General features: G+C 56.5%; 1 protein-coding gene across 1 annotated transcript; it reads left to right on the top strand.

Moving 5' to 3' along the window:
- OLFML2A (olfactomedin like 2A) lies at positions 1 to 26,057 on the top strand. The gene is made up of 8 exons (XM_040962802.1): positions 1 to 87; positions 7,902 to 8,165; positions 15,972 to 16,079; positions 17,827 to 18,021; positions 19,327 to 19,573; positions 21,710 to 21,943; positions 23,615 to 23,800; positions 25,107 to 26,057. The coding sequence occupies exons 1-8, from the start codon at positions 1 to 3 to the stop codon at positions 25,709 to 25,711; spliced, it is 1,926 nt and encodes a 641-aa protein (XP_040818736.1). The 3' UTR covers positions 25,712 to 26,057.
- Positions 26,058 to 27,535: the final 1,478 nt, after the last annotated feature.

Raw genomic sequence — 27,535 nt, 5'->3', positions numbered from 1 at the left:
ATGGCAGCGGCCGCCCTTGCGCCCCGGACCCTGCTCCTGCTGCTCCCGCTGCTGCTGCGCGCCAGCCCCGTGCGCGCCGATGGCAAGGTACGCGTGCCCCTGCTCCCAGGTGCCGCGCGGCGGGGCACGAGAGGGCGCTGTGGCCGGGGGGCCGAGACCCTGGGAGAGCAAGTTCTGGGGCCCCAGGAAAGGTGCGCTGGCACCCAGGCCCGGGAAGGGAAGGGAGGGAGGCCCGGAGCCCTGAGCAAGGGCAGCAACTGGGACCTGACCCCGAAGCGGCCAGCCCCCCGGGCAGCTGCCCCTCGGCGACTCCTGGCTTAGCCGCCAGTCATCCAGGGGTGGGTACCAGTCACCTGCACGCCGTACAAAATGATTGACAGAAACATTAGCCTGCCACGAATTTATTGCATTTTAAGAGATGCCTGTCTCATCAGGGCCAGATTGAACTTTTTTTGGACGGGCCTTAGGCTGCACCTCGCTGGAGGTTCCAGGATGAGACCTGCAGGCCCGGGCTTCCACGTTGTGTTGGGAACGCAGAGGCGGGGAAGACGCTGGCCGTCCGGCTGGCCTCTGGTGCAGCCGCTAAAGGGCTAGGCGGCTCCGGAGGGCCCTGTGCCGCTCAGGGCGCTTGCCCGCTGGAGTCCAGCCCTCCGTCAGCGCCTACCTCTCTGCTGGTGTCCTATTTTTTTTTATATATATATTTATTTTCATTGGAAAGGCAGATATATAGAGAGGAGGAGAGAGAGAGAGAAAGATCCTCTGTGGGATGGTTAAGTCCCCAAGCGGCTGCAACGGCCAAAATTGATCCAATCCGAAGGCAGCAGCCAGAAGCTTCCTCCGGGTCTCCCATGCGGGCGCAGGGTCCCAAAGCTTTGGGCCATTCTCGACTACTTTCCCAGACCACAAGCAGGGAGCTGGCTGGGAAGCAGGGCCTCCGGGATTGGAACCAGTGCCCATATGGGATCCCAACATGCCCGACGAAAGGACTTGAGCCACTAGGATCCGAGGAGGATGACCTTAGGGGTGGGGCGTGGGGAGGCAAGGCCAGGGAGTTCAAGCAAGGTTCTGCTTACAGAGCATGGGAGTGAAGCATGCCCAACAGCTCTCCTGCCGGCAGGGGCGTCTGTTGTGCCTCTCTGGGCAGCTAAAAAACAGAAACCACCAGCCAGGTGCAGAGCCATAAGCTGCACTGGCAGACCCTCCACCCAGAGTTTTAGCTCGAGGAAGCCTGTTTGCATTTGATAGCTGGGGAGGTGAGTGTGCACAGAGGAGTGGCTGCCTTCTCAATCTGCAAACCTGCTGGGTTCCTCCTGCTGTTTGGCTGTGTGAGCTTGGACAGTCCACCACCTGTGCCTGGGTGAAAAGCAGTGGCCATCTCGCCCACCATGGGTGCGCGCACGCACACACACACACACACCAACTTGCCTTCCTTTTGGAGGCTGTGACCCAGCTGAGGTCAGAGATCCAGGGAGCAGAAAATCCCTGAGACGCTAGCAGTGGCTTTGTCAGCTCCCTGACTGGGAGGGCTGCTGGCTCTGAGCGTCCCCTGAACTTCCCTGAGGGCCGCTGAGCGTGCGAGCGTGCAAGGAGGGCCCACGCTCAGAACAAAGCAAAGACAAAGAAAACCCAACACTGTTTATGTAGTGAGTCAGCCCCACACTTGCTGGAGTGTGTGTGTATGGAGAGGGTGTCCCAGGGCGAGCCGAGGCTGCTGGGCCAAGGAGGTACATCCTTGATTTGGGGAGGACAAAGCAGCTGCAGGACTTGACCCAGCCCTGCACACTCCACCACACCCCCACCAGCAGCCCCCACCCCTGCACCACTTCAGCCAGCTGGGAAAAATAAAAATCAAGCGATGGGTGAATTTACCCTGCGTTCCTTAGCTGAGCCAGACTCCTGCTGGCTCTGGCAGCAAGCTGCTTGCATTATCACCCACTCCCTCCCCCACGACAGGCCCTCCTTACTTTCCAAGCTGTCCCCTTCTCCCTGGGGCTGGGCAGGGCAGGGCTGGGGTGGAGGGAAAGCCTGCAGAGGGCCAACCTGAGGCTTGAGGTCAGAGCAGGAGCTCCTGCGGGGCTGAGCTGGCTCCCCCTCTGTGCCCTGCTCCTGGAAGAGCCATCTCCCCCACCTCAGCCCGCCCTGACGCCTTCTGTCCTCCCCTTGGCCACCCTCCTCGCTTGCTCGCCGCTGGTGTCTTCATTTCATGTTTACAGCGCAGTCTCTCCCAAACAGGATCTGAGTTTCCATCTAAGGAAGTGCTTTGTCCAGGCTGGCAGGAGGAGGCGAGCTCACGGCTTTGCTCGCACTCGGAAGGGCTATCTGGCTTGGAGGTTGGGGTGGACGGGCAGATAGGCACGTGGCACCCAAGCCTGGCATCAGAGCCCTCTCCCACCACCCCAGGAACCTGCTGGCTGCTCTGGGTCCCTAAACTGCCTGAGAATCCCTTCAGCTGTGCCTCAGTTTCCCCATCTTGGTAAAGGTTTGGGGTATTTCATTTCCTCCGTGCAGCCAGGGTTGAAAAGGAGGTCTGTCAGCCTACAGACCAGCTGCTGCAGGACAGAGGACAAATTCAAGGGCTTGGGAGCAGGGCCAGGGGCGCGGGAGGGCTGCAGTGGCCCCAGGCTGGATCAAATGTGCCAGGCCAGGCCAGGCCATTCCCTGGGGCTTAATTGTTGCTCAGGCCCTACTCCTGGAGTTTCCACCCGTGGATGTAATTGCAAACAGGCCAAAGCTGCCTGTTTCTGCCTGCAGTGTGAGACCAGGCCCGGTAGGTCTCCCTGCGGGGAAGGTCTTGCTACAATAGCAGCTTTGGCTGGGGTGCCTAGCCCATGCTCGGCAGTTACAACCAGAATCTTACACAAGCCCTACCCTGAGGTTTCTGGGCCTCTCCCCATTGCACAGAGATGAACACTGAGGGCCACAAGGAGTTGGGCTGGGGGCTCCTGTGAGGAGGGGTGAACATTTCCGAGCTCCCAGGATCGGGAGTAGAATTGAGGCATTCGCATCTTCCGGTGCACTGCAGGCATGTTTCCAGTTGAGAACTCCACAGAGCTAATAGGCTTGTGACGCGAGAGAGTGACGGATTATCAACAAGTGGCTGCATTGGCTGTGCGGGCAGCAGCTCGTGCTGCCTGGTGGAGGGCTGCGGAGTAGGGAGAGGGGCGGATCTTGATGACAGGTGGTCCCTCCAGGGCAGTGGGTGGGCAGGAAGGGAGGTGGGCACCACGGGTTTGACAAAAGATGGTAGATCCGATCCTGAATGGTTTGTTTGTGACACCTGTGGGCAGTCAGGGGGAGGCATCCAGCTGGTGGTGACTCTAAGGGAAGATCTTTGCCTGCAGGGACCTGGGAAACAGTCGGGGTCAAGGAGACAGGCTGGCCACAGCAGGAAGAGGACAGACCCAACCTCAATGTGACATCATTTGAGCCTGCCCTACTGCTAGGACATTTCCCAGCTTGAACCCGCCTTCCCTCCCCCACCCCACCCCTACCCCCCGCCGAATTTGTCCATCTCCTGCAGAAAAATCTCAAGTCTTTGCTCTTGCCCTCTTGTTGTGAGACTTCCTTCTAAGCACACTGCAGGGGCTGTGAGCAGAGTGAGGCTACTGGGAGGGCTCAGGATTGCCGCAGGGACGCAACCGTAGTGCCAAGAGCAGGACGGGCCAGGTCCATGGAATCCCAGGCCCTTCGCCAGGTGACTGTGGGTGGAGAGTGTGGAGACCAGTTTGGAAGTCAGGCTGTGCTGTGTGGACCCTGGGTAAGGCTTTAGTCTTCTCTGATGCTCTCTGCAGGGGAGGCTTGTAGCAGTGATACCCAAAGCAGGTGCCACACTGAGTGCAGGTGCAGACTGTGCAGGTTCACGGCAAGTTAATGATGAAGAGGGACCCCCAATTCACTTCCATTTTACAGACATGGAAGCTGAGGCTCCTTGAGGTCATAGCTTCACAGCCAGGCAGCATGGAAGCTGCAGTTTGAGCCCAGGCCTGGTTTATCATGGTGAAGCTCAGGTGCCTGTAGTCCAGTGGTACAAGAAGTGACGATTGCCTGAGACGGGACCCCAAAGCTGCCGGTCAGGGACCAAGGCCCTCTTCCTTGTCAGGGCCTTGGCTGCCCTGGTCAGGATGTAGGACCTCACCGGGGCGGGGCGGGGGGGGGGCGAGGAATGTTGTGGGTGGAGGCGGAGGCTGCTGCTGGCCCTAGCTACAGCAGCAGGTGGCCTCTTGAAACCAACCACTCTTATCTACCTGCTAGGCCCTTGACCTTGCCTGAAGAACGGACGGAAGTAGCAAGAGGCGCCCTTCGGAACACATGGTTAAGGCACTAGCTGATGCCCTGGGGGGCAGGGTAGACAAAATCCCAGCCTGCCCATCAGCATTCACAGTGGAAGAGATTGGGCCGCACGCCCTGTCCACCCACGCACAGATGGCCCAGGCCAGAGCTTCTGCCCACAGCCTCCACTCCCTACCTTCCTCACCTCCTGCTCCCTGGGACCCCTCCCAACTCAGCCTGCAGGAAGGGCCCCAGCCTGGGCTCCTCCTCAAACAAGGAGGCAGCTGCAGGACTCGGCTCCCTCCTCTAGTGGGCGCTACTTAGAGACTCCCCAGTGCAGAGACCAGAGCTCTGGCTGTTGCCCTGTGACTATTCATCTGCCATGGAGCGGCACAGGCTCTAGTAGAATCTTTGTTTCACACACGAGGGAATGGAGGCTCAGAGAGGTTAAGGAAGCTACCCAAGAGCACATAGCAGTCATACCCTGCACCTCCCCAGCACCAAGTGAGTGCTCCTAGGCTGCCTGGTCGAGCTCCTGCCTCCACCTGTCCACACGTGGCCTGTCAGAGCCAGACTCTGCCCCCCCCGGGGGAAGGCACCAGCCACCATGAATAGCCCTGAGGTCGCTGGCTTTCACATCTTGGTTTGCCCTTCCCAAGTTTGCTGCTCCTCCTCCAGCACTGCCTCCTCTGAGCAGTCGTCAGGAGTATCTTTCTCAGAACTCACCGGGTCAGCTTTTTGCCAGGGTTGAGAAGGCCAACTCCTCACTATGCCCCAGGGCCTGGCAGAGGGCAGAAGCTCAAACAGGTATCTGAAGGCATGGAAGGCAAATGGAATATCTGGTCTTTGCCCAGAGGGTCCCGGACACCCATGGGCCGTGGATATGGCAGAAAGCCTGAAAAACCAGTGGCTCACCAGGGACCTGGTGGGATTCAGTGAGAGCTGGGGAGGGGGACGCACAGAGGCCTGGGGTCTTTGCTGTTGACTGAGCTGCAAACAGTTCAGAGGTCAGGGCAGGCTGGCTAGGCTCCCCGGGGCCCAGCTTGATCCAGGCCTGGCACCTGCTGCCCATCTCCAGGAGTTGACTTCTGCAGCCCCCAGTGAACAAGGGCCACACCTGGCCACTGGGCACACAGCACTGCAGGGTGGAGCTGCAAACCACCCCCTCAGGGTATACTATCTCACCGGGAACAGGTTCTGTATGGAGAGTTGAGGGAATTGTGGGGCTTGGAGAGGCGGTATAACCTGTTTTTAAGGTCACACGGGGCAGGCAAAGTCTCAAGGAGTGATTGCCTTCTGAGGGCGGGTCTGCAGCACAGCTTTGCAGCAGCATGGCCTTGGGCATGTGTCCTCTCTGCACCTGCCCCTTCACCTACCGTTACAATGTTAAGATTCACTCAGAATGTACAAGGCGCCATTTCCTATCTTTATGGACTCGCTCAGTTCTGAACACAACTCTATGAGACCCAAGTCCATTGTGCAGATGGGAAAACAGAGGCACGGAAGGGGCAGAGTTGCTGAGTCTCCCCTAGACCCAGGCTCTTCCCCCTTGTCCACCCTGTGTGCAGCAGGATCCCAGAGCACCTACTGCAGACCAGGCAGGCAACACTGTGGGTTTCCAGGTGGGACCCAAAGTCCCCGCCATGAAGGGTGTCTGTAGCTGTGTCAGAGACAGACGGGCTATTGCAGGCGTTCTTTGCAATGAAGAAAAACAGAGCTGCTTGATAAGGAGATAGGAATGTGAGGGGAGTGGTCAGGGAGGGCGTCTCATAGGAGGTGACATACAAAATCCACAGGAACATCGTTGGCTTCTGGGGAGGGGAGTGTCACCTAGGTGAAGGCCTTGAGGCTGAAGCGAGTGAGCCCTGGGTGGGAAGAGGCGCAGGTGGAGGCCCACTCACAAGGCCTGGAAGGCAACAGAAGGACTCTGGAAGTAGAAGAACCTGTTAACCAGCTCGCCCCACCTCCCCCACACAGAGAACTGTAGGGGTGGCTGTTTGGCCCAGTGGTTATACACCAGCTGGAATACCACATCCCAGCTCGCAGCGCCTAAATCCAAGTCTGCTTGACTCCAGCTAATGCGCGCCCTGGAAGGCAACAGGCTCAGACGCCACCCGCCCGGGAGGGAGGAGACCTGGGTGGGTTCCTGGCTTCAGCTTTCATGATCCAGTACGTAGGGTCTCTCTTTCTCTTAAGTAAATTAAAAGTGAAAGAAGAGAAGAGGGGAAAAGAAGCAAAGGAGGAAGGGAGAGAAAGCCAGTATTCAGACTTGTGCAGGAGTGTTCCCCAGCAACATGATTCACAGTAGCCACAAACACACAAGCCTCCATGCCCATGACCTGAGTGAAGACCCTGCGGGATGGTATGCAGCTGGATACAGGAGCAGAGTGGAGGAACCCAGACCGCAAGGCCCCACCCGCCACGATCCTTTCCTTGGTGAACTGCTAGGCTCCCGGCACCTGCTTCCAGTTCCCTTGCTCCCATGCCACATAGAAGCACTGGGTCATGTGGTGATTCTATCCATGCTTTCCCATCATATTTTGGTATTAATTTTTTATATTATTTGAAAGGCAGAGTGACAGAGAGCTCTTCCATCCGTGGTTCATTGCTCCCAAATGGCTGTAACTGCTAGGGCTGTGTCAGCCCCAAGCCAGGAGCCTGGACCATCAGATCTCATGTGTGTTAAGGTGCCCAAGCACTTGGACCAACCTCCTCTGCTTTCATAGATGCATTAAGTAGCAGGGAGCTTCACCACAAGTGGAGCAGCTGGACTCACTTCTATTGTTGCTGTAAGACCCCATTCCTGGGCCCCAGCACAGTAGCCTAATGGCTAAAGCACTCACCTTGCATGCATTGGGCTCCCATATAGGCGCCGATTCCTATCCTGGCTACTCCACCTCCCTTACAGCTTCCGTCTGGGGCCTGGGAAAGCAGTAGAGGATGGTGCAAGGGACCTTGCACCCGCATGGGAGACCCAGAACAAACTCCTGGCCCCTGGCTTCACATTGGCTCAGCTCCAGCCATTGTGGCCATTTGGGGAATGAACCAGAAGATGGAAGATCTATCTCTCTGTCTCTCCTCTCTATATATATCTGCCTTTCTGGGCCCAGCATGGTAGCCTAGCAGCTAAAGTCCTCGCCTTGAACGTGCCCAGCATCCCATATGGGCTCTGGTTCTAATCCCAGCAGCCCCACTTCCCATCCAGCTCCCTACTTGTGGCCTAGGAAAGCAGTCGAGGACGGCCCAAAGCCTTGGGACCCTGCACCCGTGTGGGAGACCCAGAGGAGGTTCCTGGCTCCTGGCTTCAGATCGGCTCAACGCCGGCTGTTGTGGTCACTTGGGGAGTGAGTCATCGGATGGAAAATCTTCCTCTCTGTCTCTCCTCCTCTATATATATATCTGACTTTTGCAATTAAAATAAATATTTTTAATTATAATAATAATAAATAAGTCTGCCTTTCAAAAATATATAAATAAAAAGGAAATAGACTCCATTCCCTGTAAGAGTCATTCCATGGCATCCTCCCCTCCCCTAGCCCCACTGGACCCTCCCCAGCTGGGGTGGCTTCTGCTTACCCAGGCACCCAGCAACCACTCCCTACAGTCCTTGCCTTTTGCTTGTTCCCCTGCAGGTGTTTGGGGATGTGGACCAGGTGCGGATGACCACGGAGGGCTCAGACTGTCGCTGCAAGTGCATCATGCGACCGCTGAGCAAAGACGCGTGCAGCCGGGTGCGCAGTGGGCGCGCGCGCGTCGAGGACTTCTACACGGTGGAGACGCTGAGCTCCGGCAGCGACTGCCGCTGCTCCTGCACGGCGCCGCCCTCGTCACTCAACCCCTGCGAAAACGAGTGGAAGATGGAGAAGCTCAAGAGGCAGGCGCCCGAGCTCCTCAAGGTATGGCTGGCTGGCGCCGGGCTTGTGGGAAGGGAGTGAGTGCCACACAGCGCATGCTCCAGGCCGTCCACCTGCCAGAAATCCCACCCTCCTCCGAGTCAGCACCTGAAGCACGCCGTTACCCAAGCCGTGAACCCAAGACCATTTGGTCCTATGATGGAGGCAGGATTTTTTGTCTAGATTACCTTAGAACAGCCTACTTGCTGTGGATTCCTTCTGATGTGTGTGTTTCAATTTGAGAGGCAGGGAAGAAGGCAGACAGGGAACAAGAGCTGGCAGGAGCTGGGGACTCAATCCAGATCGCCCATGTGGGGGGCACTGGTACTCTGATGTAGCATGTGGGCATGACACATCGGTCTGGCACATGACTGTGCATGGCACACAGAAAAGCAGACCTGTAAAGAACATAGCCCGAACATTTGGCTAAACGTTAGTTTCTCTGCCTGTAACCCATTTTATTTTCATAACACATAGATGCAGGCCCAAAACTCCCAACAATGCTGTGTGCGAATGTTAGTAGTCCCAGGTCCATGTGCCTCCTATGGCCTCCAGGTCCCCAGGCTGTGGGCCTCCATAGCAGGGACTGTTAGGCAGTGTAAAGCTCTTAGAAGCTGCTGATTTGCTAAGTCAAGGCCATTGGAAAATTCCACCTCAGTCTGGATGAGTCAGGGTTGCAAAGCCCTATCTATAGAATAAAGCCAGGTGCACGAGGGCAGGGATGCAATTCTCCGATTTTGCATTACCAGCAAGACTTTTTATTGTTTCGGAGGGGCTCAAACGCAGACCCTAACAGGACAACCCCAGCATCTACTTGCGTCTACTTCACCAAAACTGAGCTGTATGTGTGCTAGGCGTGAGAACACAGCCCTGTCCCTTTTGTTTTTAAGATTTTTTTTTTCATATATTTGCCTGAGAGGCAGAGTTATAGAGGGAGGGAGAGAGTGAGCGTCTATCCACTATTTCGTTCTCCAAATGGCCACAGTAGTTAGTTCTGGGCCAGATCGAAGCCAGGAGCTTCATCCTGGTCTCAGCTTGGATGCAGGGGACCTAACATTTGGGTCTTCTTCCATTGCTTTCCCAGGTGTATCCGCAGGGAGCTAGAGTGGAAGTAGAGCAACTGGGACAAGAACCGGTGGTGGCGTTGCAGGCAGCAACTTTACGTATTATGCCACAGCGCCCTTTTGTAAATGCTGGCCACAGGGACAAGTGTTTGACCTAGTGATTAAGCCATTGTTTCATTTCTGATTGCCTGGGTTCAGTTCCCAGCTCCAGCTTCTGACGGTAGCTTACTGCTAGTGCACACTCTGAGGGCAGCAGCGATGGCTTAAGGCCTGGATTGAGTGCCCAGCTTCACTGTCCCCGCCCCCCGACCATCCCCAGCATTCTTCACTTGGACCAGAAATCTGAGGTGCAGGGAAGGAGTGTGACTTGCCTGAAGTCACACAGCAAGAAAGGGAAAGAACCCAGAAATTCTCAGCTGCGTCCCCCGGGAACCAGCACCCCCACTCAGTTCACTCAGCCAGGGAGGAGGAGCCCGTCGTCCCTGACAGCCCAACGGGGTCAGGAGCCTCACATCACTAAGGAAGGAAGTGGTGGGACTGACTCTGCATGGAACTGCCTTGTTGGTACTCGCAGGCTAGCAGTGCGCACCTAAAGGAGACCAAAGAACCCTAGGAGGTTCAGGGGCGGGGCCCTAGCAAACAGAACTAGGTCCTGTACGCATCTCCCATGGGAAGAAGGTAAGGGGAACTTGTGAGTTGGGGTGCCTGCTCTATATGCCTCTTCCCATCTCTGCTCCAGCAAGCCCCCAGATTTGTAAGCACAGCTGTGACTGGACCTGAGTCACTGGCCCCGTCGGAGACAGCATTGACCCTGCCCGCATCCAAGGGTGTGCCTCTCGCCTCCCCAAACAGCCCCAGCTCCGTCCATGTGGGGGCCCCAGGCTCAGGAACACACAGCTGCTGACCCCAACAGCGGCAGCGTGGTCAGTGCTGGGCCAAGGCGCATGGCAAGGGCCGCGGGCCTCCCAAGAGGAGGGTGATAAAGCTGAGGCAGGGAAGGGACCAGGGCCTCTGGGTGCGGGCCAGGGAGTGGGTGTGCCTCAGGTTCCCCTTGCCCGCAGCTGCTGCCTCACTCCCCAGCTGTCATTTCTGGGACACACAGCATTTTTCAAGCCAGCTGCATGAAGAACCTGTGCGTTTGTTTTGTTTTGAAAAGACTTATTTATTTTTATTTAAAAGGCAAAGTCAGAGGGAGAGACAGAGATCATCCACCTGCTGGTTTGCTCCCCAAATGACTGTACCAGCTGGGGCGGGGCCAAGCTGGAGCAGAGCCTGCAAGTCCGCCTCTTTCTCTCACGTCAGTGGCAGGGACCCCAGCTATCTTGAGCCATCTTTTGCTTAGCTGGTTTGGAAGTGGAGTGGCCAGGACTCGAACCCATGCCTATTTGGGCTGCTGGCATCACAGATGGCTGCTTATTCTGCTATGCCACAGCACCAGCCCTGCAGACGGGTGTTTTGTTTTGTTTTGTTTTGTTGTTAACAATGAAATATCTGCCAAGAGTTGATACTTTGGCAAAAACACTGGAGAGAGCGATTATTAGGAAAATAAACTGAACTACAAACAGGTAAAATATAAGTCCATTGTTTCATGAGAGTCAATAGGTAAAACTGCTCTTGCTTATGGCTATAAAATTTCTGGAAACCGAATGTCCACATCACCATTATTTTGTCAGAGATGAGTCACAAATAGCTGGGCCTGGGGCTTGACTGTAAGACCTTTTTGCCCTTGTCACCTCCAGCCCCCAGCACAGGCCCTACCCTCTGCAGGGGGTGACCTTTCTTGGGTTACTCTGTCTACTGTGTGCAACCCCTCCCCAGCTCTGCTCAAACAAGGCCTCTTCCTGGAAGCCCATCCTAATCCACGCCTGCCCTGGGCCAGCCTAGGACCCTGGCTTAGTGACCTGGGCTCTTGCTTTGGACACCTGCTCGTGTCCTCCCTCTCTCGTCCTGATCTGGGCACCTGTATGTCACTGTGTCCTGACAGCCTGTCATGGGCCACAAGGGCTCACGTTTGGCACATCTGGCCCGGGGTAAACATCTGTCGGTCAGGAGATGAGGAGGCCCCCAGGGTGCAGCAGGGAGCCAGAGGCCATGCTGGCAGGGGAGGGAGCAGACCCAGAGCCGGTCTCGGTGGCCTTGTAGGCAGCAGGTGAAGATGGGAGCTTGGTGATCATCGCCTGGGATGGTGGTCACCATGGTGGTGTTGATGACGTCCTTTCTGTGTGCCCAGTCTCTGTGGGGCTTGGTGCCCAGGGGCTTCTCAGAAGCCCTGTGACTCCATTTCACCATGAAGGAGGCTGACGCATGCCAGTGTCATTGGGCATGGTTCTCAAACTGTGTTCCACAGAGCCCTAGGGGTGGCCTACAAGCCAGCAAGGGCATGAGGGAAGCAGAGAAAACTCCCCCTGCCCTGCAACCTTGCACCCCGCTATTTCTGTTTTAGAAATCAGGCTCTACTCGGAGAATAACTCCCTGACTAGAAGCAATTGGCCACTACCAGTACAGAAAGAGCAAAATTATCCTGGACGTGGCTGGCCAGGGCAAGAGCGGTGGCCTTCACAGGGTCCTCGGGTTGGGTGGGAAGGCACATGGAAGCAGGGACCAGGGACACCTGCCTGTCCAGCGAGTCCTTCCCCCGCCCCATGCCGAGGGGCCCCTCATCCTCTCACGGGCGTGTAGGCCATCTTGAGGGAGTGTCACATGCTGATGAAGCGTGACAAAGAGGGGCCCAGAGGGACCACTGAAGGACAGCAACCTGGGCTGGGCAGCTCCCCCCAGGCCCTGCTGCAGAGCAACGCACAAGCCCTGTCCCCTCTCCTGGCCTCGGTTGCCCCTTCTGAATGTAAGCTGGAAGCAGCGATGTATGGCCAAAAACCTCCGCATCATGCTGGCTTGGTTCCTGCCTCACTATTTAACAGCCATGGCCTTGAGCAAGTCACTTCCTGTCTGTGCTACAGTGCCACTACCATCTCAAAGGGGAGGGGGAGGAGGGCTCGCCTAGCTGTAGGGGACCCCCAGACAGGATGCTGGTGTTCCCCCAACACTGCAGTCAAGTAGAGGAGGCAAAAAGGGGAAGGGAAAGTCCACTGTGGCTTAGAAGAAAATCCCTGAAACTGGGTACCTTAGGAAGCAAACAGGGGTATGTAGCTCATGATGCTGGGAGCTAGAGGGGCCAAACAGCATGGTGAGGACCCCTGACTGCATCATAACGAGGCAGCGAACCAGAAAGGGAACTGGCTGCTTGCAGAAGGGGCCAAGCGTGCTGAGTGACCTTGCGTTTTAACATCTGCTCTCGGAACCCATGTTGTGGCACAGTGGATTAACCCACAACTTGCAATGCAAACATCCCATATTAGAGTGTTGGCTCCGATCCCAGCTGCTGTGTGTCCAATCCAGTTAACACACCCGAGAAAGTCCTTGGGTCCCTGCCACCCATGTGGGAGACCCTGACGGAGTTCTAGGCTCCTGACTTCAGCCGAGTGCCTTCCTGACTATGGGGGGCATGAACCCCAGCAGGGAGATGATCTCTTCCGTCTCTTTGTCTTTCAAGTAAATGAAATCAATCTTAAAAAAAAAAATAAAAACCCATTCTCCTAAGAACTGACTCACTCCCTGAGATAAGCACTGGTCCCTTGAAAGAGCAGAAGCAGTGACCCACCCCAGGAACTGCTCACCTTGCACTAGGCCCCACCTTTTTTTGTTGTTGTTTGTTTAAAGATCTATTCATTTTTATTGTAAAGACAGATTTACACAAAGAAGGAGAGACAGAAAGCCCAAGAACGACAGATGGCCCTAGGTCTTGGGCCATCCTCCATTGCTTTCGCAGGCCCCAAGCAGAGAGCTGGATGGGAAGTGGCACAGCTGGAACATGAACCGGTGCCCATATGGGATGCCAGCAGCAAATGCAAAGCAAAGATTTAGTCACTATTGAGCCAGGCCCCCTGTCTCTTTTTTTTTTTTAAAGATTCATTGATTTATTTGCAAAAATTACAGAGGGAAAGAGAGAGCTTCCTCACACTGGATCACTCTCCAGATGGCCACAATGATCAGAGCCGAGCCCAGACTCACACCCGGGACTCACACCCGGGACTCACACCCGGGACTCACATCCAGGACTCGCACCCGGGACTCGCACCCGGGACTCACACCCGGGACTCACACCCGGGACTCACATCCGGGACTAGCACCCGGGACTCACACCCGGGACTCATACCCGGGACTCACACCCGGGACTCGCACCTGGGACTCGCACCCGGGACTCGCACCCAGGACTCACACCCAGGACTGCCTCATGGGTGCAGGGACTCAAGCACTTGGACCATCCTTGCCGATTTTCTCAGGCCATCTGCAGAAAGCTGGGTCTTGAACCTGTGCCCCCAGGGGATGCTGGCGTTAGAGGCGCTGGCTTAACCTGCTATGCTGGTTGTTGTTGTTCTTACAGCTCCTCATTTCAGCAGCGCTGAGATGCACATCTCTCATGCACGCACTCTTTCTCTTGTATACATTCTGAATAAAACATGGTGAGTAAGTATTGCAAATCATAAAACATAATCAAAGCCCACAGCAAAGGACTGGGTGACAAAGACGGAGGACTTGGCACCATCTTGTTAGCTTTCAGTGCAAGCATAAAGCAGGAGTAAGGGTTAATGCTGCTGATATTCGAAATGATTCTTTTTCAATTCTTAATCTCTCTATTCCCCTTCTACTGAATTCCAGGAAGCATGCTTTAGGCACTGGAAGAACAGAATATTTTTTCTTTATTTTTATTGCAAAGTCAGATATACAGAGAGGAGGAGAGACAGAGAGGAAGATCCTCTGTCCAATGATTCACTCCCCAAGTAGGCACAATGGCTGGAGCTGAGCTTATCCAAAGCCAGCAGCCAGGAGCTTCTTCTGGGTCTCCAACGCAGGTGCGGGGTCCCAAGGCTTTCTCAGGCCACAAGCAGAGAGCTGGATGGGAAACAGGTCTGCCAGGACACAAACAAGTGGATATATGGGATCTTGGCACATACAAGGCGAGGATTTTAGCCACTAGGCTACTGCACCAGGCCCTGGAATATTTTTTAATGATTATTTATTTTTATTTGAAAGGCAGATTTACAGAGAGAATGACAGATGGAGAGAGAAGGTCTTCCATCTGCTGGTTCACTCCCAAATGGTTGCAACAGCCAGAGTTGAACTGATCTGAAGCCAGGAGCCAAGAGCCTCTTCTGGGTCTCCTACATGGGTGTAGGGTCCCAAGGCTTTGGGCCGTCCTCTGCTACTTTCCCAGGCCACAGCAGGGAGCAAGTGGGAAGTGGAGCAGCTGGAATACAAATGAGCACCCAGATGGGAAGCTAGCTCTTTTAGGTGGAGGATTAGTTGTCAAGCCACCATGCCAGCCCTTGAAATCATACAAGGGCCATGAATACTTCGTTTTCCATCAGCCATCTTCTCAACTGTGATCTGTCATGACCCCAGTGGCTAAGAAGTTCAGGAGCATGGCCACACCAGCAGGTTGGGTGTCCAAGGCAGTACTTTCTCACTGTCTTCATGTGTAGCCCCCATCTCTTAGATATCCACTGTGACACTGCCTGTGGGCTGCACTTCCAGCACCCAACAAAGATGTAGTCTCAGATACAGGGCCAGCCCCAGCCTGGTGCCGGATGAGCTCTGCAGTACGAGTGACAGCACCTGTTGTCCCTGGTACTAGCAGGATGCCCACACCAGTCATTGCCCCAAGGCTGTCACAAGAGGTCATGGAATTCGTTGACCAAGCCGCTCTTTGAAAGAAGATATAGTCCTAAGGAGGCATTTAGAGGCTGCTGTGGTGTAGCGGGTTAAGCCTCCACTTCAAAATGCTACCTGCATCCCATATTAAAGCTCTGATCCAAGTCCTGGCTGCTCTGCATCTGCTCCAGCTTCCTGGGAATGTGCTGGGGAAAGCAGCAGCTGATGGCCCAAGTCCCTGGATGCAGTTGCAGGCTTCTGCAGATGGAAGGTCTCTGTCTCTCGCTGTCTGTGCCTTTTACTTTCTCTCTGTGTCACTCTGTATTTGGAAGAAATTAATATTTAAAAAAATTATAACACGGGACAGGGAAGTGATGGCTCAGTTGGTTAATCCTATACCACCAAGCTCTGGCATCCCATATGGATACCAATTCATGTCCGAGCAACTCCACTTCCCATCCAGCTCCCTGCCTGTGGCATGGTAAAGCAGTCGAGGACGGCCCAAAGCCTTGGGACCCCACACCTGCGTGGAGACCCAGAAGAGGCTCCTGGTTCCTGGTTTCTGATCAGCTCCATTCCATCCTTTGGGTTCACTTGGGGAGTGAACCAGAGAATGGAAGGTCTTTCTCTCTGTCTCTCCTTCTCTGTAAATCTGACTTTCCAATAAAAATAAATGAATCTTTAATAATAATAACAATTAGAGTAATAAAATGAGGCCCATGGAACCCAGGGATGGAAACAATTAAAGAGATCCCAGGTGACTGAGACTGACCCCTGCCATGCCCTGGCACTCCTCATAGGGCTATTAGCAGACAAAGCCCCAGCCCGCTGTCTACACAGGGTAAGGACCTCCAAGGCAGACCCTGTTGCTTCTCTTCCAAGCTGATAGGCTGGGCAAGAATGCCGAAGGCCCAAGCAGGCTGCTCTGAGGCCCCGGGGCTCCCAGCTGCGGCAGGTGGAGGGAGACTTTGCTTGGATCCTCTGGGCCTGGCCATGTGTTGCTGCCTTTGCCTCACCCTCTCCCTTCCACGAGCAGCTACAGTCCATGGTGGATCTCCTGGAGGGTGCCCTGTACAGCATGGACCTGATGAAGGTGCACGCCTATGTCCGCAAGGTGGCCTCGCAGATGAACACGCTGGAAGAGGTAAGGACACGCCGCTTCCCCTAAGGCCAGCCTGCTGCAGCCACGCCTGGGCCTGTGCTGCTCCGACTCGGCCTTGCAGACCTGCGGAAACTGAACTGCTGTGCAAAGGAGGGGAGAGAGGTGCAGGCCACAGGGGCTGGCTGTTGGAGAAGAGGTCTCTCATGGGTTCAAGGGCCTGCAGCAAGCTGGTGAGGAGCGCACGGCACTTGCTGGCTATATGATGGGACCAGGGAGGGCAAGGGGAACTGGTCTGCCAAGGTCAAGGCCACAGAACACAGTATTCCCACCAGACACCAGGTTAGCAGTGCCCTTGGGGTGGTGGATTGTAACAGGACAGGCCACGCCCAGCAGGGCCAGGCTTGGGGCAGTGTGACTGTCTCTCACCCATTTGCGGTGGTGGGGGTGGGCAGCAGAGCTGGCATCCTGTGCTGGTGAAAGCAGTTGTGCCACAGGGGCCAGGGACAGCAGGGACAAGCACGGGGGTATCCGGGCATGAGTCTCTGTGGGCATAGCCCTAGCCTCCACCTGTTTCCTGTGTCCGGCCTGAGCCAGGCTGCCAGGAGGTCCAAGCCACTAAGCTGCCAGGGAGTGGGTGTGGGGCTTCCTCTCCCAGCTTCCTTCCCAGAGCGAAGGGGCACTTGGGCATCCTGTGCCCCCAGTGGTGGGTGGAGATTAACCCTTCACCTGCCCTATAGCTGGGGACATGATGGTTCCCACTGCTCAGAAAGTGCTTGGCCAAGCCCACGCCAGCGTGGGAGAAGCAAACATTTGTATCTGCATTTCCTGAACACCTAGGATGTGCCACGTTGCCATGCCGCTGCTCTGAAGTTCTGCCCCTCTCACCTTTCCCCTGGTAAGCTCAGGAAGTCCCAAGTCGGAGCCAGACAATATGGCTGGGCCCAGAATTAACCAGGACTCATCTTTGGGACCTCAGAGGAACGCTGCTCATTATCTTCTGGTTCATGCTCTCTGTGATTTGTTTCTGTTAATGGAGGTTTAATTGGTGATAATCTGGTGTGAAAGTCTGAGAAAAAAGGGCTTTTGCTAAGGCCCCGAGGAAGTAGGGAGCACAGCCGCCACCTTGCCTGCTAAGGGGTGATTTTTGCTCCACAGGGCACAGCTGGCAGAATCTGAAAACATCCGTTGGTTATCACAGCTTGGACAGGGACAGGGTGGATGCTTCTGGGAGGACTCAGAGAGGCCGCTGACACCTGCCATGCACAGGGCCGTGCCCATGCACAGGTGCCCACTGGCAGGTGCCTGCAGTGCTGACGTGAAGAGAAGCTGCCCTACTTGCTTTGAGCTCTCCCCAGCCTTCCTGGCGTCTGACATGCTTTTGTTTGTTTTGTTTTATTTTGCTTAAGATTTATTTATTTGGGGGCCCAGCTCCAGGAGCTTCTTCCTATCTCGCACGTGGGTGCAGGGTCCCAAGGCTTTGGGCCATCCTCCATTGCTTTTCCAGGACACAAGCATGGAATTGGATGGGAAGTGAAAGAGCTGGGACATAAACCAGGGCCATATGAGATGGGTGGAGTACCTGCAGGTGGAGACCAAGCTGAAACCAGGAGCCCAGAACTCAGATGTGGGTGGGTAGCCAGACCCCAAGTGCTTGGGCCATCCTCTGCTGCCTCCTGGGTGCATTAACAGGAAGCTGGATCTAAGGAGGAAGTAGCCCTGTCCTGGGGAGTCACTCTAGGGTGGGGTGCAGGGGTAAGACCTTGCCTCTTGCCTTCCCCTCACCCCCTAGAACGTCAAGGCCAACCTGAGCCGGGAGAACGAGGTGGTGAAGGAGAGCATGCGTCACCTCAGCGAGCAGCTGAAGCGCCAGGAGAACCACTCAGCCATCATGCTGAGCATCCAGAAGGAGCTTTCCAGCCTGGGCCTGCAGCTGCTGCAGAAGGACGCAGCCCCTGAGGCCCCAGCCCCTGGGGGAAAGCTTCAGGTAAGACCCGCTCAGATGGCGGGGCCGGTGGGTGGCTGAGCTCAGGAACATGGGGTGCCAGGCCCTTCACCCTATGGTATCTTCACCCTATGGGACCTCCCTTCAGGAATTCAGGGTGTCCTGCTGTGGAGGCTACAGCACAGCAAGGGACAAGCACAGCTCCAGCCAGAGCAGCCGGTCCTGGAGCTGCCCATGACACATCATGCACCCTGGCACTGGCTTAGAAATAAAAGTCCTGCCATGAGACCAGGCAGCTACAGACAAACCTGCCAAGAGGAGCTGCTTTAGGGTGCACACAGCACCCAGGGGCTCCTTCCTCTGAGGGAGCCAGGCCAGGGGATGTGTCTTGGCTAAGGCAATGTAGCCAGGTTCTGACCCCATACATGCCCCCTCTAGCCAGGCCCTCTCCACTGGCCGAGGAGAAAGCCGTAGGGGAGAAAGGAAGGGATATTTGTGGAATTCACATGGGAAACTTAGCTTTCTCATGGACGCCACCAGATAACCCCATAACCACCTGCTGGGCAGGACCATCCCTGCCTATCATCCGGCAAGCCAGGAAAAGTGGGGAGAGACTGGGACAATGGCGGGCATAAGCTCCGGCTGCCCCGCCATACTCTTCCTCCCCGCCTGTCTGCTGACAGGGTGTAAATGGAACCATGCGTGTCTGCAGTAGGGACGGCTAGATGCTGATAAAGCAGGCCGGAAGCCTGTGTCGCGGCCCGGAGCTGACTGCCTGCTCCTTCTGGGGCTGACCCCACAGGCACAGTGAATGTCGCCTCTTGGCAGTGGCGTGGGTGGCAGTGTGAACCTGCACTCTCTGTGTCTGCTTGACAATGGAAGATGGCCCAGGCGCTCTGTTCCTGTGCCAAGCCGGCGTCCGAGGCATTTGGATAGGAAGTGAAAATCACGATCCTCACCAAGTGTTAGACGCTGCAGGACCTCCAGAACGGAGGACCTACCAAACCCACTTCCTGGGGTGTGGGATTGGCCGTGTTAACACTGGGACGGGTCCAGGCGCCATGGGATGAGCAGGCGCCCCATGAGCTGAGGCCAGGCTGGGACGCTAGCCAGGGCCAAGGCCAAGAACCCCACCTGTCAAGCTGAGCCTCAGCCCAGCCAGGGAGCTGGAGAGCCAAGTGGGGACACTGAAGCAGGCCAGGCGTAGTGGTAGCCACTGTCCGGGTGGGGTAAGGAAAGCGATGGCCTTGTGAGCACCCGCCTCCCAGCCCCACCTGCTGTGCCATTGTGACCCCTGCAGCCTCTGGCCTGCCATGCCCCAAGTCCATGCCTCCTCTTCTCTCTCAGGGTGCAGGTGAAGGAAAAGGCAAGGAGAACAGCAGATACAGCAGTGCGCAGAAGAGCTTTGCAGACAAGGGCCTGCCAAAGCCCTCCAAGGAGAAGCTGCTCAAAGCCGAGAGACTGCGGGAAAGCAGCAAGGGTCGGTTCCCACAGCCCACAGGCAAGCCCCGGGCCCTGGCCCAGCAGCAGGCCGTGATCCGGGGCTTCACTTACTACAAGGCCGGCAGGCAGGAGACCAGCGAAGCTGCAGCCGGTGAGTCAGAGAGGCTGATGGGCAGCCACCCGCAGGGCTTCCCGCATCTTCTCTGCAGGCCCTGGCCCCATGGTTACTGCCCCCCTGCTATGGACACACCTGCTCTGAATGCTGCCACCAGTGCACAGGCCACTCAGTCTCTCCCCAGGGACTTTTCTTCATTCATTCAAAGGTTTACTAGAGGGCCGTTGTGTCCCAGGCCCTGGGGGATGACCGGACATGGTCCCTGCCCCCCTTAGAGCTCCCAGTGTGGTGGAGAAAACTACACCCCAGACCGGGCCGCTGTCGCAGTGGGGAACACAGCCCTCCTGGGAAGTGAAGAGAGGGTTTGGGGCTTCCCCCTTCCAAGCACAGACTGACCTATCTAGCCCTTTCCCCTTTCTTAGCTCCCCGACGAAGAACCCAAAAGTCTAGAATTTTCCTGCATCTCACTACCACTTTGCAGGGAAGGACAGTGGTGTAATTAACCAAGAAAATAAGAATTTCTGAGACTCCCCAAATGTCCGAGCCAGCCCGCTCTCAGCACGGCTCCTAATTTCCACTCCAAGATCCTACCCAGATGCCTGACCAGTGTCCCAACCCTGTCATCCCTCCTGAGTCCTGCTGCCCACCCCATGCAGTGAAGCCCGCTGCCCAGCCCATGCTCCAGGGGCCAAGGCGTTGCAAGGCACAGACCCTGGTGCCAGCTGCTGTCCTTCATCACTGCCAACTTAGGCCAGCCACAGCATGAGGCCTCTGACCTCCGGCTGGGGCACTGCCCAGAGACAGCTGCAGGCCTGTGGCTGCCAGCAGGGCCCATGGGAATAAGCCTGCTGGCCTGGCAGGCCGCCAAGGACTGGCTCCCATGATCAGAGGGCCTGGCCTTATTTCAGGGCCTAGCCAAGCCCATGTGCAAAGAGACAGAAATGAGCAAATCAACTCTTCCTTCTGCCAGGGGGTCTTTGTGCCCCTCTCCCTGCCAGCCGTGTGGGCCCTGACGGGGCCAGACCATTCCAGGAATAGCCAGACCATTCCTTTGTCCTGGTACACACGGTTTTCTGAACCCTTTGTCACTTGTGGTCACTTTTTTTAAGCTTTTTTTTTTTTAATTGCTTTATTTGAAAAGCAGAGTTATAAGGAGGAAAGACAGAGACAGAGAGATCTTCCATCTGCCAGTTCACTCCCCAGACGGCTGCGATGGCCACAGCTGAGCTGATCCAAAGCCAGGAGCTTCTTCCAGGTCTTCCATATGGATGCCGGAGCCCAAGGGCTTGAGCAGCCCTCTGCTACTTTCCCAGGCCATAAGCAGGGAGCTGATTCAGAAGCAGAGCAACTGGGACACTAATCGTTGCCCATATGGAAGGCTGCTGCTGCAAAGAGAGGCTTAACCCACAGTGCCGCCCCCTGCTGTACAAGCAGCAGCTGCGTGGTGCAGGCAATGAGGCAGAGAGGTTCCAGAACTGGCTCCAGGTGACATTAGTCTTCCTGCTTCCCAAATGCAGCCCAGAAGACTGAGATGACCCAGAGATGGGAGATACAAAAGTCCTCCCAGTGGGGGACCAGGGTGGGGCAGGAAATGGGATAGAGAGGAACAATGCTCTGGGGTCCCTAGGGAGACAAATAGGGGCTGCACTCGCCCCCTCACTGCCTGTGGGCCCCCAGATAGGCAGGCAGGAAAAGAAAGGGCTTCTGCCCTGGGATGGCACCCAGCCCCACCGCCAGGGTGTCAGGCACCCTGAACACAAGGATGCTCCTTCTGGGCTCCTGCTGCTGGCCTGGCTCTATGCCAGTGCCTGAGTGCAGTCCCGCTGCCAGGAGAGACACTCTAAATGCTAGGGTGCTCCTTCTGGGCTTCTGCTGCCAGCCCAGCTCTGTGTCACTGCTCAAGGGCATTTTTCCCCAAATGCCTGACAATGGCCTCCACTCTTCTCACATCACAGGAACCTGAGGCCCACCGTGGGGGGGATGGGGAGGGTGTGCTGCATAGCCACCTAGCCACAAGCCCTGGAGCCAGGCTGGGTGCCCATCTGCTGCCCACATTGAGGTGGTTATGGGCAGGCCACCTGCAGCCCTTCCTGGGCTCAGGGAAGCGATTGTGGGAGAGCCAGCACAGCAGACAGTACTGGGTGTAGGCTCAGAGTCTTCTCCTGGCTACAGACAATGCCCTGAAGGACACTTCCTGGCTGGAGGTGTCACCCAAGACGGAGGGCCAGTCCCCGGAGCACAACTCAGCAGCGGAGCAGGACGAGGCTGTGACCCAGCCCTCCGAGGAAGCAGGCTTGGTCCCTGGCATGCCTTCTGCAGACCCCAGCACCCCAACCACCACCTTGGCTCCCAGCAGCACCACGCTACCCACTGAACCACCTACACACCCTGAAGCCCCCAGCCGTGGTGAGTATGCCTCGCAGGGGTCAGCAGCTACAGTCACAGCAAGTCCAGCTCATGGCCTCACTGTGTGTGGTCCTTAAGATGACATTGACATTCATGGTTCTGAAAGGTTGCTGGGGACAGAAGGATCATGTGTGGGTCACGAAGCCTCACATAGCTGCTCTCTGGCCCTTTCTAGGAAAGGCCCTGCTGACATTCACAGTGGGCATGAAGAAGGTGTATTTTCAACAAATTCCTTTTATTTTTTAAGTTTGATGTATTTATTTGGAAGGCAGAGTCAGAGAAGGATAAACAGAGAGATAGAAAGTGAGCAAGAGAGCGAATGTATTTCATCTGCTCATTCGTTCCATAAATGGGCTGGTCCAGGAGCATCTTCCATGTCTCCCATGTGGGTACAGAAACCCAAGCATTTGAACAAGCCTTCGCTGCTTTCTCAGGGTATAAGCAGGGAGCTGAATCAGAAGTGGAGCAGTCGGGATACAAACCAGCGCTCATGTGGGATGCTGGCACCACAGATGGAGCCTAACCTGTTATCCCATAGCACAGCCTGCACACTCCCCACCCCAATACTATTTCTGGGATCAGAAAACTGGAGACAACAGAAAGAGCTGATATGAGGGGCGTGGTTTAGTGAGTGAAGGCGCACAGCTGTGTGGTGGCCTGGCAAGACCCAGGAGTCACATCATCCAAAGGCTATGGAGGAGCTGCGCTGGGCAGAGGGTGGGGAGGACCCACAAAACTGCATATCAGAAGCATGGCCTCCCCCTGCCTGGCCAGCTCCGCACAGAAAGATGGAAAAATGCAAGAAATGCAAATACAGACAGGCTGGTGCATCAAAGAATCTGTGTAGATTGTTTTACTTTTTTTATGGCATTGTTTTTTTTTTTCATTGGTAAGTTAAAACTTCACCTACTTCTGGTGCCCAACTTGAGGTTATGACAGATGCAGGCATTGTGGAATGACCTGGCCTCCCAGTGTTTTGTGAACAGAGCGCTTCCATCCCTGCTCCTTGAGATTTCCAAGCCTGCAGGCCCCTGACTCATCCCCCGGCCTGGCCGACCCTGGGCCCTTGGGCAGGTGCTCACTGCTTCCATCCCAGAAACCACCCTTTTGCTCACTGCTTCCATAAATCTGACTTTTGATGATTCCTCCTCCAGTGGGTGATGGAATTGTGTTGGGGCCAGCGGGGTGATATTATTTATTTGAAAGACAGAGCTACAGAGAGAGGAAGAGACAGAGAAATAAAGCTTCCCTCCACTGGGTCCACTTAAGAACCTGGTACTCCGTCTGGGTTTCCCAAGTTTCCAGTTTTCCCACTTAGGGGGCAGGGACCCAAGGTCTTGGGTCATCTGCTGCTTTCCCAGGTGCGTTAGCAAGCAGCTGGTGCAGAAGTGGAACAATCAGGACTTGAACCAGCATCCATATGAGTTGCCAGCATCTCAGGTCTTGTCTTTACCTACTGTACCACAGCGCCATCCCCAAGATTACAGAGTTCTGGCTGGTTTTTCCCTTTCTCTGGTCTCCTTTTCTGGGTGTTCTGTGTTTCCTATAACAGTCAGGCATCTTTGGTTACTGGGAAGGGGTTGGGGCAGAGGTTGCCAACCAAGCACTGTGAGTGCATGAGTTGGCCCCGGTGAGCCTGCGTCCCACATGCTGTGCCCTTGCTCCCCACAGGCAAAGAGGCAAGCTGTGAGGGCACCCTCCGGGCTGTGGATCCTCCCGTGAGGCACCACAGCTATGGGCGCCACGAAGGAGCCTGGATGAAGGACCCCACGGCTCAGGACGACAGGATCTATGTCACCAACTACTACTACGGGAACAGCCTGGTGGAGTTCCGCAACCTGGACAACTTCAAGCAAGGTCAGGGTGCCGGGGCCAAGGGCAGAGGGTGGGTGTGGGCAGCCAGGAGCAGTGGCTAGGTTTGGGGAGCAGGATCGGGGAGGGTAGTGCTTCCTAGAGACTTAGCTTTCTTTTGCTCAGTGGCTTCCTGTGGTGTGGTCTGGCCTGGCCAAGATACACACTGGCACCCACCCCAAGGAATGGAGTGTGGGTGACCTGAGCTGCGGCTTTCACCCGTGTGTTGATGCCATGCTCAGAACTGCACAACTATGGCCAACAAGGCAGCCATGGTGCCCCTCCTGCAGCTGTCACCAGCCATTCCCTTAGAGCCTGAGCATGCTGTGAGCTGATGACCCACAGGTGTCAGCTCTGTCTTCATCACCAGGGACAGGGGGTCACCTGTTTGACAGGTGGGCAGGCCTCAGGAATTGGAAGAACTGCAGGTCTGACAGGCAGCCAGGAAGGTACATGAGCAAAGGTAGAATTTTGGTTACCAGAACTGGGGCCCAGGTATGGGAAGAGGGCACGTAGTCGTGGCCCACCTTCCTGCAGCCTGCCATGAACAGAAAAGAAAGGGTCTTGAAGAGCCAGCTTCAGGACAACATTAGCAGAGGGGAGAGGCTGTGGGGATCCTAGTGATCAGGGAAGGCTTCTTAGGAGAAGGGATCCTAGAAGAAGCCGTGGGGAAGGCAGAGGAAAAGGTGAGCCAGGCAGGAAGTTGTGTGTGTGCAGTCGCCAGGCCGCCAGCAGCAGCAGCGAAGTGACCCCAGAAGGTAAGAGGAAGGCTGCATCTGGCCTGGTGAGCCCCAGAGGGTCTCAGGCCTGAACTCCACAGTCCCAGAGTCCCTGTCCAGCTGGAGGCCTTCCTGTACCAGCAGAGCCTTGCCCTCCCTGGTCCCTGCTTCCCGAGCAGCTCCCAGGCTGGTGGAGGGAGCCAGGGATGCAAGCTGAGATGAAGCAGGTGATGGAAGGCTGGGGAAGAGGACCCTTGGCTTGAGCCGGAAAGCTTGGGGAGGCTTCCTGGAGGAGGTAGCCCTGCTGCAGGCACTCAGGTGAGGGGCTACAGTCAGGAAGAGCCCACTCAGAGGCTCCGAGACAGCCCAGGAGCTGGTGTCTGAGTCTTACCAGCACCCCCAGAGCACGGCTGGGTGACCTGGAACCCTGCCAGCTGTTTGCTCTCAGGCATGTGGGATGGTAACAGCACCTGCTCCAGGGTGCTGATGGGATGGACTGAGACCACTGGCTCAGCTGCAGCATGCTGGGGACAGGTGACACTAGTGACTGGGCTAGGGATGGCCACGTGACCGTGTCCGCCCCTCCATGGCAGGCCGCTGGAGTAACATGTACAAGCTGCCCTACAGTTGGATCGGCACTGGCCACGTGGTGTACCAGGGCGCCTTCTACTACAACCGTGCCTTCACCAAGAACATTATCAAGTATGACCTGCGCCAGCGCTTCGTGGCCTCCTGGGCACTGCTGCCCGACGCACTGTACGAGGGCACCACACCCTGGAAATGGCGAGGCCACTCCGACATCGACTTCGCCGTGGACGAGAGCGGCTTGTGGGTCATCTATCCCGCCGTGGATGACCGCGATGAGGCCCAGCCCGAGGTGATCGTACTCAGCCGCCTGGATCCCGGCGACCTGTCCGTGCACCGCGAAACCACGTGGAAGACACGACTGCGGCGTAACTCCTACGGGAACTGCTTCCTGGTGTGTGGCATCCTGTACGCCGTGGACACGTACAACCAGCACGAGGGCCAGGTGGCCTACGCCTTCGACACACACACAGGCACCGACGCCCGACCGCAGCTGCCCTTCCGCAACGAGCATGCCTACACCACCCAGATCGACTACAACCCCAAGGAGCGGCTGCTGTACGCCTGGGACAATGGCCATCAGCTCACCTACGCACTCCACTTCGTGGTCTGAGTGGGGACAGCAGCAGGCAGGGATGGGGCTCCCCACAGCCATTCCTGCCAGGGACCCAGCCACCAGCTATTTATTCCAGGGACGTGGGGTGGGGAGAGGCCCGTCTGGGACTGGTGCCAGGCATGGGTTGGAAGCCAGGCCTGCCTTCCTTGGCAGCCAGCAGTCAGTACTCACGCCCACCAGCTGAGCCCCATACGCCACCCTTTCCGTACTCTTTCCCACTGAGTCCTCAGAACACCTCCCTTGGAGGCAGAGAACCTGAAGCCCATTTAACAAATGCGGAGACTGAGGCTCAGAAAGGAAATGGCATCCCTGGCTGAAACTCCTCAGTGGAGATCGGGCCGGGGTGCTGTCACTACACTGCCCCTCCTGGGCCCGTGAGACTTCCCTGTGTTCCTGCCTCGTAAGCCTGCCCAAAGCCGGAGGTCCTTGAGGGGTTGGGGGGAGTGCTTGGGAGACAGCATCTAGCTGTTCCTGCCACTCCAGGCCTCTGTTCCGACTAAGCTGCTGGTGGCCCTGGCCTAGCAGCTCCTTGGCGCGTGTCCCCTACCCCACCCCGCCCATGGTCCAGCCCCATTCCAAGCCGCCACCGTCACCTGGCTCCTGAGCAGAAAACACAGCCAAGAGATCGTCCGGTCCAGTCCAGGGCCCTCCCTGCTTGGATCGGGTTTCATTCTTCGGGGCAGCAAAGGAGACCCAGCGCCTGCCCTGCTCCTCCAAGAGCCTTGGGCCAGGGTCCACCTTGTTCCTGGTCTCTGCGCCTCCCAGCCCCCACCAGCCTGTACATACTCAGGGACACTTTCAGGTCTGCTGTGAGCAATGCCTGGGGACGCTAGGGCCAAATGAGAGTGGGCCATAAGAGACACAGGGCAGCCTCCGGGCTGCAGGGCAGAACCAGGAGTAGCACTGGAGGGTTTCAGATCAGACTTCCAAGTTGTTGGTGCCAGGACCACCCCAAAGCCTAGTGGGGGACAGGCAAGCCCCCTGGGCTAGGGCCGCTGTATCCTGGCCCCTGTGGCCCAGGCAGCCCAGGACCTTCATGCCTGTCCTTCCTCTATTCTGGTCAGGATTTGGAGAGCTGGAAAGAGGTCCCCCAAGGCCCAATCCCCGGCTCTCCCGAGAAGGTCCAGAAGCAGGCTCAGAGTCACCTAGGGAACAGAACATGGGACATGGCTGTCTCCCCACCTCCAGAGGACTGCTCTCTGTCCTCCCAGCATGGGCTGGCAGTGGGCTACCTTGCCTTCCAGCTCCCTGCACCCAGGCAGGGTGCCTTGTGCTGGCTCTTACGCGGCCTCTAGACCCTGCAGCCTGCACCATGCCAGCCTTGCCAGCTCTGGGAAATCAAAGCGCCCACATGTTAGGTGACTGAACCACCAGCCTAGCAGGAAGGAAGGCACTGGAAGGGAACCCAGCTCTTCGGGCATTGTCAGGGGACATAACACCCCCTCGCCCAGACATGGGGGATGACACCATCCAGCAAGCCAGTCTGACTCATAGGCGTGGACACATCCAGCCTCCCCACCCAGCTGACCAGTATGGGCTCCTCTTCCCCACTCTTCAGGAGGCTTGCGAGGTCCAGAACATTTCCCTTGGCCTTGGGTGTGGGTTCTGTAGAGCTGCATCTTGCTGTGACAACATAGGCCAACCATGTATGAGACAGGCCTGAATCTCATTCCCTCCAGCAGGTGCAAGTTAGAACGGGCCGTTTTCACAGAGGACAGCAGAGGAGACAGACCACAGCCTCCCACCACCATCAGCAGTCACTAGGCCCTGTCCATCTCCAGGCCCTTGTCTGTGGCTTGTGTAGCAGGTGCAGCACTTGCT

The sequence above is a fragment of the Ochotona curzoniae genome, unplaced genomic scaffold (assembly GCF_017591425.1).
Source record: "Ochotona curzoniae isolate NIBS_2020 unplaced genomic scaffold, NIBS_Ocur_1.0 scaffold_3208, whole genome shotgun sequence".
Taxonomy (NCBI): domain Eukaryota; kingdom Metazoa; phylum Chordata; class Mammalia; order Lagomorpha; family Ochotonidae; genus Ochotona; species Ochotona curzoniae.
This window is presented reverse-complemented; position numbering and strand designations above follow the sequence as displayed.